General features: G+C 33.8%; 1 protein-coding gene across 1 annotated transcript; it reads right to left on the bottom strand.

Annotated features, from left to right (window-relative positions):
• Positions 1–13,355: 13,355 nt before the first annotated feature.
• LOC143597724 (protein FAR1-RELATED SEQUENCE 5-like) lies at positions 13,356–15,477 on the bottom strand. Its single transcript, XM_077076141.1, has 5 exons — positions 15,098–15,477; positions 14,758–15,016; positions 14,148–14,405; positions 13,836–14,054; positions 13,356–13,748 (listed from the first exon to the last, which is right to left on the bottom strand). Exons 1-5 carry the CDS (start codon positions 15,475–15,477, stop codon positions 13,356–13,358), a joined length of 1,509 nt encoding a protein of 502 aa, XP_076932256.1.
• Positions 15,478–16,549: the final 1,072 nt, after the last annotated feature.

Here is a 16,549-nt window from a genome sequence, read left to right on the forward strand (position 1 = left end):
GGTGAAGCTATTTTTGCGCAAAAAAGCGTTATTATTCTTGTTGAATTTTCATCATGTTGTTTTTCTTCTATTTAATTTTCTTATAATTGTTAGAATAACAAATAGACATATTTTGCATAATATTTTATTATTTTTATCGCAACTCTTGTCACTAATTACAAAGGATAATATGCGTTAATTATTCAATTGATAAAGCTTCTTCATATGGGATTTGTTGTGACCCATAAAACCCATGAGGACATTATCCATCAATCGTCAATGTGACCATGAGTTCTATGTTTATGTATGTATGTATGTGTATGGATGGACATAGATACATGATGTATATGCTTAGAGATGGGGCAAATGACCTCTGAAAATAGAATAGATAATGTTATCTAGTGACAACTAAAAGTTGAAAACAATGTTGCACTTGACCATCTATCTACTCATAATGATTCATGTCCTTCACCAAACATGACTTGACCCACTTTCCAGATAAATACCACCACCACAACACAGCTCCTGACTTGCTAGCATAGAAAAACCATCCTGTTGATTTGTGTACGGTTATACCGGCCTATTGCTCTGCTTAGTCGACACTCATACTGCAAATTGGTTCTTCTCTTAAAAAATTCACAAAGCTTGCTACTTGTTGAGTTGACTAACGAGAAAACTGACCGTGTGTGCACATCACATATTCATATATGATACAAGATTTGAAGGCTTTGCTTAAATCATAAGGTAGCTACGAGCATGTTATGATCTATTTTTGACTTTACACAATTCACTAACCATCCGCAACTTCTAATTCTTATTTTATATTTACAATATATACCCATTAAAACTTACAATATATACGGTATACCCTTAAACTTTAGTTAATTTTTGTAATATCTAGAATTGTTTACGCATTTTACTCTTCATCTTTATTAAAAAAATTGACATACTTACCATTTTTTTTGCTTTTGTCTGTATTTATATATATATAATGTTCTTTAAAAAAACTGAACCAACCATTACAACGTGCTTATTTTTGTCGATGTTTCTATATAAAAAAAATTCAAAACCGATTTGTAGATTATAATGTACAAGTCAATGAAGCATTAAAGTACAACTTAGATATGCAACTAAACACCTATAAAATGTTTATAAACACCCCTCATTCTATTTAAATTATCAACTATGAAATTACAAAACAAGCCCTCCCAATTATACAATTCAAATTACAAAACCATTAGAATAAAATCAACTCAATGTACACATAAACTTCTATTTAGTTGTGGAATAACAAAATTATCCAATTATCAATATATATCAAAAATTTATTATATCAACTGATCGACTATTATCATGGTGAGGAAAGGGTTTATTATATAGTTTTGACGAAGTTGAGGATGATAACCACAACTTTTATCTAACTGAGTTCCTAAACTCACTAAATGTTAGTGGTTTGCGACCTCATAAACTTCTATTGAAGATTGGATGTCCAATGACGTGGATACGGAATATCGATCCATCACGTAGTTTATGTAATGGCACAAGTGTTTAATTTTACCTGTTTTTTCCTCATGTTTTCCATCATACCAAATTAATCATTTTTGTATTACATAAACTAGGAAATTATAATGGACGAAGAGTAGAAAAAGTTTAAAGCATTGGTATTTATACTAACTGCATATAACATTATTACTTTGTTAAAACACATATAAGAGACTAAATATTATTTTCTTTTTCTTTTTTTTAGTATCGAAACTTGCTGTAGAAGATGTGGCAATACAAATAGATAGCCAACAAAAAAGAATCTCAGCCTCCACCAAATGTATCAATGAAACCTGGGCATCAACCTTTTTGTGAATCTTTAGATAGCATATTCGCCTATGATGAATGGTGATTGAAAAATCAAGATGAGACAATTAGGATATGGGAGAAGTATGACTAAAATTTATTATTCTTGTTTTAGTTTATTGCACTGTCATTATAGTTTACTGAATTAGACAATAATTTTAATGTCAATTTATTTTTTATTTCACATGTGTAACAGTTATGAAAAAGATACACTATATTTATATTGCTAACTTGAAACAGTAAAAATAGTTTTTTATACGAATAAAAAAACTAACAAACTAAAGTGCTATTATACACTATCTCACGAGTTGACTTATAAACCAACATAAACGACTACAGTGTTGCAAATTGCCGCCGCAGCCGCATCGCGCGGGCACTCTGCTAGTTATTGATTAAAAGAATGGATGTGAGGTGAGGGCCATTACCTCCGAAAAGAACAAAAAATAGTGTAGATGCATTTTGCACAAAAAGTGCAGATTAAACAATTGGAATATGTTCAACGATAAACTTCAAGTAATCTGTTTTAAAGGACGCCATCAACACACATAAAAACGTACGTAATATATAGATCAGGAATCATATTGATTTAACATGTAGATTAACAATCGTATTGATTTTTTTTTAAGTGTAACAAGTAATGTTATTCGTTAATTACATTATTTCAATATTTAATATTGAGACAATAATAAAATCGTAACCTTTTGAGTTAATTGCATATAAAGGTTATTTCAATAACCTTTTCAGTTATTGTATAAAGGCCAACAAAAATAAGAAGTTTGAGAACTTATAATTAATTTGCATATGTCAAGTGTGGAACAAAGGAAAAAGACTATAATAGTAATAGTGCACATTTTCTCTCATTACATGCAAGTTACATGTTAATTCTTCCATCATTTTAAAACGTCTGTACTTTTCATATGATATTTAGAAAAAAAGTAGAAATTCGTCATAATAACAAACGTTTTTTTATCATTAGTATGTGTATGATTTTGTTATATAAAAATTAAAATAAAAATTACGTTATTGCGTCTTTTTGATTACCATTGTGTCTTTATGTTTGTCATTGTGCTTTTCAACTCATCATTGTGTTTTTTTTAAATAATAATAACACCGTTGTATAATAATAATATGTAAATATAATATACCAACAAATTATTCAATACATAAAACACAATGATGAATACATATTACACAATAACCTGAAACGTAAAACACAATAATGAATACATATAATACAATGACCTGAAACGTAAGATACAAGGATGAATACAGAACTTGAAACGTAAAACATAATGGAAACTACATATTACACAATGACTTGAGCGTAATACACAATGAACATAATACTATTTTTCTCTAATTAAGTGAATGGCACATGTCAATTCCGAACAAAAGACAATAAACGCATTACACAATGAATAAAATTCAATGATAAGTAGAAAGAAAAATGTTGAACACAAAGACACAATTATGAACAAGAAAACACATTGACGTAATCTTTGTTTTAGTTTTTATCTTTAATATGAGTTTCAATTGAAAAATATAACGACCAAACTCTATAAATACCATGTATAGAAAACCCAATTAAAAAACACAATGAACAACAGAATAACACAACATAAAAAAACCGATAATTTTTTTTTTATTTTCTATATAATAATATGATATTCATATTAAAGATAAAAAAAAGGTTGTTATTATGGTGGAAGTTTTTCTATTTTTTTTTCTCATTAAATGTCATATGAAAAAGTTACGTTTTAAAACGTTGGGAGAATTAATATGTGAAGAGAGAGAGAGTCATCATAAATGGGTTATCACCTTAATGTCTTTCTCATATCTTCAAAATTCAAATATAAGATAAATATGATAAATATATTAAATTTTTTTTCATCTTTCTCATTTTTATTATACTTTATATTTTAAATTTATCCTATAAAGGTATACCCACATTTCATTTTTTGCTCCCTACTTCTCTAAAATTATAAAGATAACTAGAAATTTGATCTGCGCGCGTTGCGGCGCAAGTCAATTCGAAGACATTAACACTAAACTGAAGATATGTAGATACGTATTTCTGCATGAGTCAAGAGTTGTTGACATCACTTAAAACTGTAAGCACTAGATACCAAATCTAAAACATGATTTTGGATCCAAACATATGCAATTGAACTTACATAGAAGAAAGGGTAAAACTGACAATAGCCACCACAACATGTTGATTAGATGCGGGTCCCCTTTGATCGTTGCTTATAGCTGATGATGGCCTGGTGTTCGATGCCAGCCACACACGAAATCTAGATTTTTCTTTTTTGTGTTTCCTGGCCATTCTTCGATTTTAATTAATAACCCCTTTTAAATCACATTTTTAACTTGCACACAATCAACCCTTACTAATAGTCAGTTAAATGTAAAGTTTAATAGGTTTCATCCCGTCATTACAACTTTAGTAGCCTAATCAAAACTTTTATTTATTACATTATTTTATTTAATACCACTTGATTGAGGCAATATATCTCACATGAATCGGGATGTTACCAGAGTTGAGTCTTAGTACGGCTAATAAGAAATCTTGGCATAAGACAAGGAGATCATGAGTGTTAAGTTTGATGGGCATGATTTCGGGTTCGGGAAGATGCAAATAGAAGATGGCATGTATCAGAGTTACATCAATTGATGTTGGGTGATGTGATGTGATTGTGTATATATATAATGCTTGATCGTTTTTCACACAAGATACATTTATAAAAATGATTTATACTAAAACTAAACCACACATAAATAGGCAGTGTGCCTATCGTATATGTAGAATATTATTGATAAGAACCAAGTATCGATCCAAGGACATGGAACATATCTAATAATAAATCTTTGTTATTAAATTAATGGGCAGTAATAATCGTTAAAGGTTGCTTTTAAACTAAATCTTTGTTTAAATTAAAATAAGCAAGTAGATGGATTTTAGACGAGAAAATCAATATATGAAGGTTACAATCTAAAGCAAGAATCCATTTAACATTGCTTTGATGATTAATATTATGAATATGTGATTAACTTGCTTTAGGAATATAAGATAGAATAATTCCTCATTCCTAACCGAATTTCCCTATGACATAAAAGAAAGTAGAATGCATAACTTCATATCTACCATATGAATGTCAATTTAATTAAGCAAGTAGTTTTAGCGAAGTATAAAGATTAGGATTAACTTCGATTTAACAAACACTAATCCTAACTACTTTTAGGGAATTATAGTTTATTCACACAATCTCCCTTGGTTGATTTAAGTAGATTATAATTACGCATTACTTTAACATATGATTTTTTTAACTAGCATGACAACCTAATCAATCGTACTCAATAATCTTATTTTAGAATTACCAAAACCAGAGAAATTGATCATAGCATGCATCTCATCTTTTCATAGTCCAATACAAGGAAGCATGTTTTGGATAAAATATCAAGATTTTCTTTTTAGCATTTTTAGTCTCCAAAAACATGAATGAATCCTGAATGATTATAAAAGTTTTGTTTTAAAGATATTAATCATCAATATTGAATTAATGGACTAAGGTGACAAAACATGTTTAATCAACAGATAATTGCAAAATAATCATTACTTCACAAAAACTAAATCACATATTTAATACAATCATCAAATTGAATTAAGCTTCATCATAGATTTAGATGGTAAATGGAAGTTTTAGCTTAAAATGAGCATGATGGTAAACATCAAAGATGAAGATGCCAAATACATGATTAAACTAGAACAATCTAACCAAATTATTAATGAATCTTCCTTCTAAGATGATGATAGATGCTTCCAAACCTTCAAACTCCTTGATTGATCTTCAATCTGAATGTAAAGTGAGTGTTTTTAAGTGATAAACCTGTCCAAACCCTCTCTAAGCACACCCAAAGCAATGAGACATGCAAGCTATTTATAAGCTGTCTAGACAGCCATGCACGACCACGTGGATCATTTTATATGTGCATTTAATGCGTGTTAGATCATACATGCGATAACTAGGCGCGAGGGCGTGGTTCATGGGGCACTACCGCATGGATCATTTTGCATGTGCATTTAATGCGTGCTAGATCATACATGCGATGACTAGGCACGGGAGCGTGGTTCACGGGGCACAACCTCGTGTTTTGGCTGCCAATTTCTTGCATTGTTGCCTTATCTAAGAAATGTGACCACAGAGATGTGCTAGGTGAGGCACGACCCCATTTTTTGTTCATTGGATTTTTGTCTTTTCTTGGATACGTGACCATGGGGGAGTGATCAATGACGCATGAACCCGTGCTTAGTTCACTAGATTTTGTCTTATATTGGAAAGTTGACCATGGGACGTGCTCAGTGAGGCACAAGGATGTGCTAGACTGGCTGATACACAATTTCTTTATTTTTCTTCCTCTTTCTTCGTGCATCCATTCGTTTCTTCGTTTGAGGCTGGAATAAACTTAAAAGTAGTATTATATATATATATATAGGGGACGATTCAGGAGATAAGTCAAGTTATTGTGAGAAGTGTGAGAAGTTAATAGTAGACCTTGATTAAGATGGATCAATGGGCTATATCTGTCGTGCCATTTATGTAATTAATCTGTTAGTGTTTTAATGTAGTTTTTAATTAAAATGGTAGAATTGTATTTTTGTACATGTAGGAGTCATTGAAACTCTCGCTGACCTTACGACTTCCTCCATTGCCGCTCCAGTTAGTCGTTTGTTTCCCAAAATAATAGACACAAGTGATGCAAGTGTATCTAACAAAATCATCAGGTAATTTTAAAGAATCTGACACAAGTGAAGCAAGTGTATCTAACAAAATCATCAGGCGATTTAGAAGAATCCTCTGTCATCGCGGGAATTGGTAATTGGCGATCTATAAAAGGGGATTTTTTGTTGATAAATAAAATGCCAGGGTTTCTTCAATTCGTTGAATTTGTCGGCGAATATGATTAAATGTTTTTCTTGAGTACGGTCGGCCAAGGATTCTACACTAAAGAAGGTAAGTTTTTTATTGAAATTTGTGGAGAGGTTGAAAATTTTGCGGATTGATGTAGGATTTGTATGCAGTGTGTTTTTGTTTACAGTCATTGTTATTGACGAAGAATCTCGTAAAACGAAAGCTTTGTGTAGTGTCAAATAATTCACGAGTAAGCACCTGTCTACGTTGAGGTAGTTGTTTTTGAAGTCAATGTAGGGAAGTTAGTAGTTGATGTCGGAATGTCGGTGTAGATTGGTCATTCAATTTATTTCTTTCTTTAGATTGGTCATTCTATAGTTGATGTAGGAACGTAGGTGTAGGTTGGTCATTCTCAGTTACCGAAATTCTTTTGAGCTGATGAATATATATTTGTCTGCTGATCTATTTGAGTTGATGCATATGTAGGTAATTCAAACAATAGTTGTTAAAATCTAATTGTTTCTAACTCCACATTGATGTAGTTGTTGATGTATATGTAGGTAATTCAAACATTAAGGGTAAACTTGCATTGAAAAAAGGTATAGCTGGTATTAGTTTTGTTGTTGTGTTGACATTTGACAGCTAAATCACGTAAACGGTCTGTAATTTTTTTTTGGTATTGTGCAGCAAGAAGTAGTGAAAAGATCGCATTGAAAACCTCTTTCTCAAAGTTTAGGAATGTTGTTGACGATCCTGTTGATGTCGATGCGGAGTCAAGAGATGTTTCTCAAAGTGGAGGTATGTTAAACATTAGGTTTTTCTATGATGTTTGTGATTAGTAGCAAACTTTTGTTGCTGTAGACAAATGATAATGATATTGAAGTCATGTTTGTGTAGGTGTAAGTCATAGCTAAACATCATATTGAAATTAACTTTTCTCAACTGAAATTTGTATTAATTGTGTGGTTGATCTTTTGTTTGTTTGCATGAGTTTCTTTGTGTAGGATGTTTTCCGATACGTATTTTTTAGCATGCTGTGTAGGTAAGATTCATGTTTTAGCATGTGTCCTTTACGAGTGTTGTAAGTCGTATAATATATTTTGTGTAGCTGGGAATTATTAAAATGTCCTGTTGTGTGTTTGACAGACTTCAATTTATAGGTAGATGTGCAGGATGAGTATGTTGATACTGTAATATCTATGTGCTATAGCTTAATAATGTTAAAATGTTACTATTTGTTTTCGTATGCACGTGAAGATTAATGATACACTATGTGTGGGTCTGTGTTAGTTAACATGGGTTACGCAAGTATGGTAGTACTTGTGTTGCGTCGAAAAGTTGAATACTAACTGCTAATAGTGGTGCGTAGGAATTATTAACGATGTCTGTGTTGAATTGATAACTTTTTGATAACCCGGTGATTGAGTGAAGTATATCTTAAGTTTAGGTAATAAGGTGTAGACTAAATGTAGTGGGTAATGTATGTTGCCTATGGCTTTATTGTGGCAACTAGTTTTCTGATTGTACGTTAAATTTTTTTTTAACTGATGCAGGCGTTGATGGTCAGAAAGCTAATGTTGCTAAAAATGATTTCAATAGCAAACCTGGTAACAAGAGAAGAAAATGTATTCTTTTTAAAGTTATTTTAACAAATCTTTTGTGTTTTTTATGTTTATAAATTTTAGTGGGGATTTTAGCTGAGAAAGTGGTAGCAAATGAAGGTAGTTAAACTTGTTAAAATTTCCTGAACAATGTAGGTATTTGTTGATGGGTATATCAAGTTGTGTAGTAGTTTGTGCATCTTTTGTTTATGTAGGGTGGTATTTTTTTGATTTTGAGTGAAAAATTAGGGTATGTTACCGTAGTTGGTGCATGCTAATAGTATGTAGGATAGTAGTGAACAAAGCTTCCTGATGCATGTTATAATTGTTGCATGTAATAATAAAGTATAGGTTAAAATTAGGAGAGTGTGCAAAAATGTAGGATTAATAAGGCATTTTAACGAGTTGACTGCACATACGATAATGATTGACATATTGCTACAGGTGTTGAAGGTGACAACTCTAAAGTTAATACAAATGACTCAAGTAGCGAGCGTGCTAAAAAAAGAAGTAGAGGTAATGTTGGTGATAACACAAAAGTAGTTGGGAGAGGAAACAATGTGTTCAAGACGATGATGATTTTGTACAAATCAAAGGTAGAAAAGATTAACAAAAATAAGTGTACTAAAAAAAACAAAGACAGTGGAATGCCTAGTCTAAGGACGCGATCGTCACCGCGATCGTTGTGGAGTGGGTTGCAAAGTTTGTCAAGAAAATAGAGAAATGCGGTTATCGAGTGGGGTTTTGGAAGACTGGTGTGTCTAAATGTTGCAGGTATCCCATCGATGTTAGCGAACTATGTTGTTGACCAGTTTGATAGTGCAACGATGAGCATAAAAGTTGAACATGATAGCATCGACATAACCAAGGAGCGGATACATAAGATGACAGGTTTACCAATTGGAGGGGTTAGAATAGAGAGAGTTGAAGACTGAAAAGGTGAAAAATATATTAGCAAGAAGTGGAGATTTGTTCATCAGGGTGTGAAGGAAGTGAGTTCACAAATCATAGCCAATAGACTAGAAATGTATGACAACGTGGATTGGATGTTCTAGTTGGACTTTGTGATGTTGTTCATCACAACCATGATTGAATGTCAAAAAAATAGAAAATGTATAATGTCCTACCTTTCGTTCTTCAAGGAGAATATAGAGTTAAAGAAATTGGATTGGTGCGAGCTAGTGCACAGGATTTTGAAAGAGTGTAAGGATAAATGGAAAAGGGAAGATCCTGATGATTACTTCCTAGGACCAGTTACTATTCTAACGGTTAGTTGAATGTGAACAGTAGAATATAATTTACCTTTAACTTGTTACTAAGGTTATTTAATCATGTTTTGTGTTTCCTTTGTTGTAGTTATTTTATGTGGATGCAACTAGTTGTAGTGGTATAAGTGGTGTGAGGACAAAGATGGCTTTAGAAGAATGGAATTTTGAGAAGCTGAAAGACAGACAGGAAAAAGAACTTAACTCTGGTGGTTTTCGAAAAGGGAAGATTAGAGGCTTATTTGGTGAAGGGCAGGAGAAGAGTAGTGAGAATGTTGACATAGGTGATGTTGTGGGTGTTGCCATCCGTGATGCAAATGTAAGGCTGATGTGAATCATTGCGTAGAATCTGTTAAAATTTTCTTTTTTTATGTTATATGGTAAACCTATTTCTATAATAAATTGTTATTCATACGTGTAGGAAAAACTAGGTAATGAAGGAGCTGATGAAGGGGCTACGAAGAGTGGTGGGAAGGCTATTGAGGCCGTTGATGTAGGTGTTGCGATGGGTGTGGTAAGTGCAAGCTTGTTTCTCATTTGCTAATGTATAACGCTTAAAAATATGTGGTCATAAGTTATGGTTTTATTGCATCCGGTGTAGGGATAATTAAGGAATCAGGTAGTTGATGAAGGGAATAATTCGGGAAGTGAGAACGTTATCGTCGATGAAGGTGTTGGTGTTGCGGGTGGTAATGTGAAGGTAATGTGAAGGTAAGTATGTCATACCATGATGTATTGGATGAAATAAGTATGTGAAGGAAGCTTACGGATTTTTTTAATACTGTGTAGGAACAAGTGAAACACATGGAGTATTTGCTAAATGTGATTTCCGAAGGGAAAAGAGAGTTCGAGGGCATTGTCGGTGATGTGATGAATAACAAGTCAGAAAATGATGACGTAATTAAATTGTGCGAAAGGTATAAATCTGTCGTCGGGAAACCGTTGAGTGCCCCCCAAGAAGAGTTGTCGCAAATTTGGCACGACGAGGAGTGGTTGGAACAGGTGTTTAAAAAATGTGACGCAGTACAGGTGAAAAGAAGTGACCACCCTGTAGCCCCAGAAATAGTAGTAGGTCATGTTCCTTCATTCAGTATGGGGTTAACCCAAGAAGGGGGAGCTTTTTGCGTAAAACAGGGGGCTGATGTTTTGGGGGGGGGGGGAGGTGAAGTTGATGTTGGAGGTAAGATGGTGTGTAGGACACCAGATGTAGTTAGGCTAGGTGTAGGTATTGACAGTGAAAGTGATGAAGTACCACTAATTGTTCTGGCAGGTAGGCTTAAAGGGAAAGCTACTGTGGTGGATAGGCCGAAAAGGGTTGCACGAGTTGGTTATGCTTGCAGATCACCATATGCGGATAGGCCGGTTGATATAAAGAAAAAGGAGGACAAGGATGAGACAGTTTGGCAATACCTGTGGAGGATTGGAGGGCCAGAAATGTAAGTGAATGTTTTAGTCATGTATGTAACCGATAAAAGTAAGTTAAAATGTATTTTATATTTTTGTAGGGAGTTGATTTTCCATACCAGGGAAGGCTGTAGTGCGTTTCAATCATGGTTTGAAAGCTTTCAGCCATAAGTGAACATTAATAATAATATTGTGGAATGCTGATCGTTAGTGCTAAACAATGAAGAGGAGAAGCGAGGGATTGTATCGGCTGTTTTGTGGATGCATTGTTATAGTAAGTTAAATTTAATCTCCTGTTTAGTTGTTAACGTTTTAATATGCGTGAATATTATACGAATGAAGTTGGTTTGTTATTTGTATGTATAATAGACGGAAGGAAATGTAGGGTTTGAGAGAATTTTAGAGAAAGCAGTTGAAGTTATTATGAGAAACAACATATCGTGTGTGATGACGGGAGATAGAAGTGGAATAAATCTGAAGCCGTATGAGATGATATTCTTCCCAATCAAATCAGTTGATCATCATTATCTCCTTTGTTTTGATATATAGAATATGGCAATTGTGGTAATTGATAGTGTTAATCCGGACAAGAGAAAAAGGAATAAAATAGCAATGAAGGCTAAGGATGCCGATTACTTGAACGACACGATGAAAATAGTTTCCGTTTTGGTAAGCATCATTTGCCTGTGTGAGTATGCTGATTGTTGTTTATATTAATCGAATAGTTGTTTAAATTTGATATTATATTTGGCAGAAACGGGCTTTTGTCAACTACCTAAGGGGTGTTGGACATCCGAGAGTAGGGTCGATCTATTCACTAATCCCCACCAGGTTGGAGTTAAAATGGCAGACAGGAAAAAACTATGAAGATGCTGGCGTATGTCTTATGCGGGGGGAGACGTTCATGGGGAAAAAAGATTGGGATTGTGGGCTGAATAAGATTTTAGGACACAAAAGAAGCAGGTTGAAAGTTTAAGGGTTAAGTATGCAGCGAAGATCTTGTTGTCAAACATTAACAAGAAAAGGGACGCCATTTGGGAAGTTATAAATTCTGAGTGAGGTGGGTTTTTTGTTTGCAAGAAAAAACTAGTGTGAAGGATGTTTTGGTAAAATGTTGGTATTGGTCGCTTAGTTTGTTTTTTTTATTATCTCAGTTTAACTTTATTTTGTGTTTCGGTAAAACGTTGGACAAATCGTACAAGAAAGATTTTTTGGTGGTAACCTTATCTTTATTATATATGTTGTGAGAGAAGTGGTTTATTGTGTTAAATTTATCTGAAGTTAATGTGATGACGTGTTGTGCCAGATTCCTTCTATGTGTACTGTTTGGTTTTGCACTAGATTTCAGGTTGCAAGAAAACAAATTTACAGCAAATCTGCCTACAAATGCAAAGTACCTACACAGGGGTATATAATATGTTTGGTTTGAATGAGCGAAGAATATAGGTTGTTGTGAGTTATTGCTTATTGGTAACAAAAAAGAATAAGAGTTTTAAAAGCCATTTCAGATGGTTGGACTTAAAGTTGAAAAGAAATTTTAAGTTAATGCGGTTAACAAGTTGGTTTCAATGTGTGTAGGATTATCGTAGACAATAAGTGTTATGTGGAATGGCCACGCAAAAACATGGCAGCACCATATGTAGGAATGACTTAGGTATCTGAATTGACAGTAAGTTTCACGAGAAAAAAAGATGGAAAGCTCCTACACAGGACTTGTCATCATGTGTAGGTATAGCACCAACAAAAAGAAGGATACCGAGTTAATACAAACATCATATTATACCTGTGTACTGCTTCGCTGCTTTAAAATGGTAAATGAAAAAAATATTTAAGGGGTATTAAAAAAGTACCAAACGTTCTGGTAGAAAATGTAAAGTTTGTAAATAAAGTTTATTGTTTAAAAATGTGGAAAACAAGAATGAATATAGTCTATACCTTAAAAAGGCTTTACTTTATGCGGATAAAAAAACACACGACTTATTGTTTTACCAAAGCATTGTAGTGGAAAAAATGACAAATTAATCATAACTCAACGAGTAGTATTCCTCTTCCTCATCTTCTGAACCGTTTTCGTCATCTGTGGTTCCCTTATTGTCTGAGCTGTCTTCGTAAATGCCGTTTTCTCTCCGTAATTTCCCTCTCAGCTCCTTTGCCTTTCGAACTTTCTCACAGTTGCGAGAATCATGGTCGCGCACAAACTTTTTACACTTCTTACACTCCCTTTTGTGTTTCTTCATGTTTTTCTTTTTAGCCTTCTTGCCAGGCCCAATCTTACGCCTGGGTTTACCGGAACCCTTAGTTCATATTCCCTTCGGTGTGGTTACAGATATAATTTTAGGTTCTGTCACTCAAAGCAAATCTTGTATTATGGTTGACTTGTTACATGAAGGTTCATTGGGAATGCCTTGCCATATCTTGTCCTTCAGTTTTGTCATCTGGGAAACCATATCTTGAAGTACGCCTATGTCCCCACGTGCACGATCAGCGCATAGGTTGGTTAAATTGAGAAACTCATGTCGTAGTTTAGACTTTTCATCAAGATGAACATCGTATCGGTATTCAATGTTGAACAAGTAAGATGATAATACATCATTCTTCCAGCGCGTATGAATGTACCTATCGGGTATTTTCTCAATAAGATTTGCCTTGAACACGCAAAATAAATGTTTGCAAAGGTAGCTAATTCGAGTAAACAGCATACACGAACATTTAAATGAGTTTTCTTCTGTGTTGTTAGTTACCTACATAAGACAATACGATAGTTATTGGTACAGTAAAATATGAGAATGTGTAAATATGACAAATGGTTAACGTTGGTGGAACAATACCTTAAACTCACCAACCAATCTTTTATCTTTGTTGGTATGCTTAACAAAGTGAATCTTCGTTTCGTAAACATACTCGACTCGCTCACAGGAGCAACGATAAAGACCTTTGTAGATCTTTTCTTGAACATCTTTGAAAATAGTTTCTATGTACACTTGCAAAGCATGAAGTTCAAATGGTAACTGGGTCAACATCGGAGGTGACGTTGTCGTAGTATCGTACTACAATTGTCGTTGAACGAAACGTTGAGCGTTCAAAGCTTGTTCAAAGCTAAGCATGAACTGAACAAGTGTGCTGCCTTCACTAGAATAGACCTTGAACTGTGAGTTAGAACTCTCACATCGAGATGTCGTTTTCATTAAACAACACATGGGTAACTCTCTGAAGTAAGCAGGGACCCGTTGCTGACATATAGCGTACATGTCAGTCAACCACTTGTTACCGGATAAATCGTAGTCGTTGATCATTTCATGCCATCTGTGTTCAAAGGTCTCTAGCTTTATGAAGACGTTCCATACAAGCTTATGAACACGAGATTTTATCTCATTATTACGCTCCATTTCTCCTTTAAGCTGTGTATGAAGTAAGTTAGTGTTAATAAAACTTTTAAATGAGCTAGAGAAAAACACAGTTATTAAAGAGTGTCCATGTAGGATGCATGTGTAGTATGTTATAAAATAAGTATCTAATGTGAATTTTATTAGGAAGTCAAGATGCATGTAGCAACTGTTTATAAGGTGCAAAATGACTTGACGTTAAAAATCTAATACAATGACAAGTTGCAAATTGAGTGTTATCAGTTAATATATGTTCCTACATTCTGTAGGTTCCTACATTTGTCTATTTATTATATAAATTATGGTTTTGGAAGTCGTTTATATTGTCTGTTAAGTTCAATATGTTGAGGATGCATAATGTAATTACCTTCACAGGGATTTTATCGGTCACATGCCACATGCATAGCCTGTGATGTGAATTTGTCAAAACGGCAGACACAGCCTGCTTTGTAGCCGGATCTTGGTCTGTCAAAACCAACTGAGGCTGCTTTCCATGAGCCTTGATGAAGACCTTCAATAACCTTTTATATGAGTCAATTGTCTCGTTATATATTAACCATGCCCCAAACATGACACATTTTTTATGGCAATCAACACCCATGAAGGGGACAAAAATCATGGAATACCTACAATAATAAATGATGCCATTAATAAATTAATTAATGGAGTTTATTGAATCTATCATACATAATAATGTTGAAAGTAACCTGTTAGTATGGTAAGTAGCGTCGAATGCTAACACATCGCCAAATAACTTGTAGTTGCTTTTGAATATATCATTCGCCCAAAACATATTTCTTAGCTCTCCTGCATCAGCAAGGTACTTGAAAAAGTTGTTTTTGAAATGGAGGCTGCTATTACTTAATTTATTGATAACCATCTGTGCGTCCCTGTCTGCAATATAACACCTAACATCTCGAATATGGTTCTTCCAGTCATCCTTAGTTCCTCGTACAAGTTGTTGGCCACTCTTCAAAGAGCTTTGGACACAATGAGCTTTTGTTGGACCAAACCCCATTGATTGGAGACCTTGAATGAACTCCTTATATGAGAAATCTAGTTGTCTTTTACCTCTAGTTAGGTCCATATTATGCTCACTGACATGCCTATGATTATGGGGTTCATTAAAGTGATATAAAGTGTATGTTTCTAAGCCCTCTACTACTTTAATGTTAACTCTTATACATGCACCGCAATTGGTACGTTTACTCTTTGTGTTGTGTTGCTTTGAAGATGCTTCGGCATTTGCTGTGTCAATTGGTTTGAAACGCCGCTTACCACTTCTCGAGCAAACAATGTAGCTATGCGAAGGAACACCATTTGTGTAGGTTTTGGTTGAGATCCTGATATCAAAACCGGCTTTCTCTGCGTAGGATTTGTAATTGTGACAACATCTTCCCAATGGTTAAATGTTGCGTCTTTTTTAGGGGTTTCAGATGTGGTGATCCTCAGGATCCAATACTTTGTTCCGTCCAGGGAGAAGTAAAAATTAGGTTCCACCGTCTCTAAAACATTGGAAAAAAATAAAAAAACAATTAGAATGATAAGTCTTAATTATATTAAAAAAATAACTTTGAGTTCTGTTCTTACGTTCATTACTAATATCTTGCTACGAGCTTGTGTCACTGATGGATGCATTGTTAATGACTGGAGAACTTTGTATGGTGTTGGTAAGAACCGTAGATGTTGTTGAAAATGTATAACAAAAACATAAAACAAAATAAAATATCAACAGACGTAACTTTAGAAAGGTAAAAAAATTCCCAATTATAATTTGGTTTGATTCCTATGGAATAAAAACACATGTAGTCACTAACCTACATCTAATTTACAAACATCAACAATAACCTAAGCATACTACAAAACGTCAACAACAACCTACAAAAAAACATAAGGAAACAAGGGCGTTTAAATAACCTACACACGAATAATCACGAACCTAAATATACTATAAAAACATCAAAAAAACAACCTGCAATTACTTTATATCAACAACATGCACATACTACGTTAAAACACTAAAACCTTAATTACAAAAATCACAAACCTACATATACTATAAAAACATCAACAACAACCTGCACTTACCATAAAACATCAACAGTAACCTATACAAACCCATAAGCAAACAAGGACATTATAATAACCTACACACGCGT

The sequence above is a fragment of the Bidens hawaiensis genome, unplaced genomic scaffold (genome assembly GCF_021521415.1).
Source record: "Bidens hawaiensis isolate Kalapana, Puna unplaced genomic scaffold, B.hawaiensis_p1.1 tig00048941_1, whole genome shotgun sequence".
NCBI lineage: Eukaryota > Viridiplantae > Streptophyta > Magnoliopsida > Asterales > Asteraceae > Bidens > Bidens hawaiensis.

Excerpts from the sequence above, each read along its gene's own strand:
- LOC143597724 (XM_077076141.1), bottom strand. The coding sequence starts at position 15,477 with ATGGACCTAACTAGAGGTAAAAGACAACTAGATTTCTCATATAAGGAG. Across the intron at positions 15,017-15,097 it reads GCTACTTACCATACTAACAG|GTATTCCATGATTTTTGTCC; the intron begins GTTACTTTCAAC and ends TTATTATTGTAG. Across the intron at positions 14,055-14,147 it reads GTTCTAACTCACAGTTCAAG|TACGATACTACGACAACGTC; the intron begins GTCTATTCTAGT and ends CGACAATTGTAG.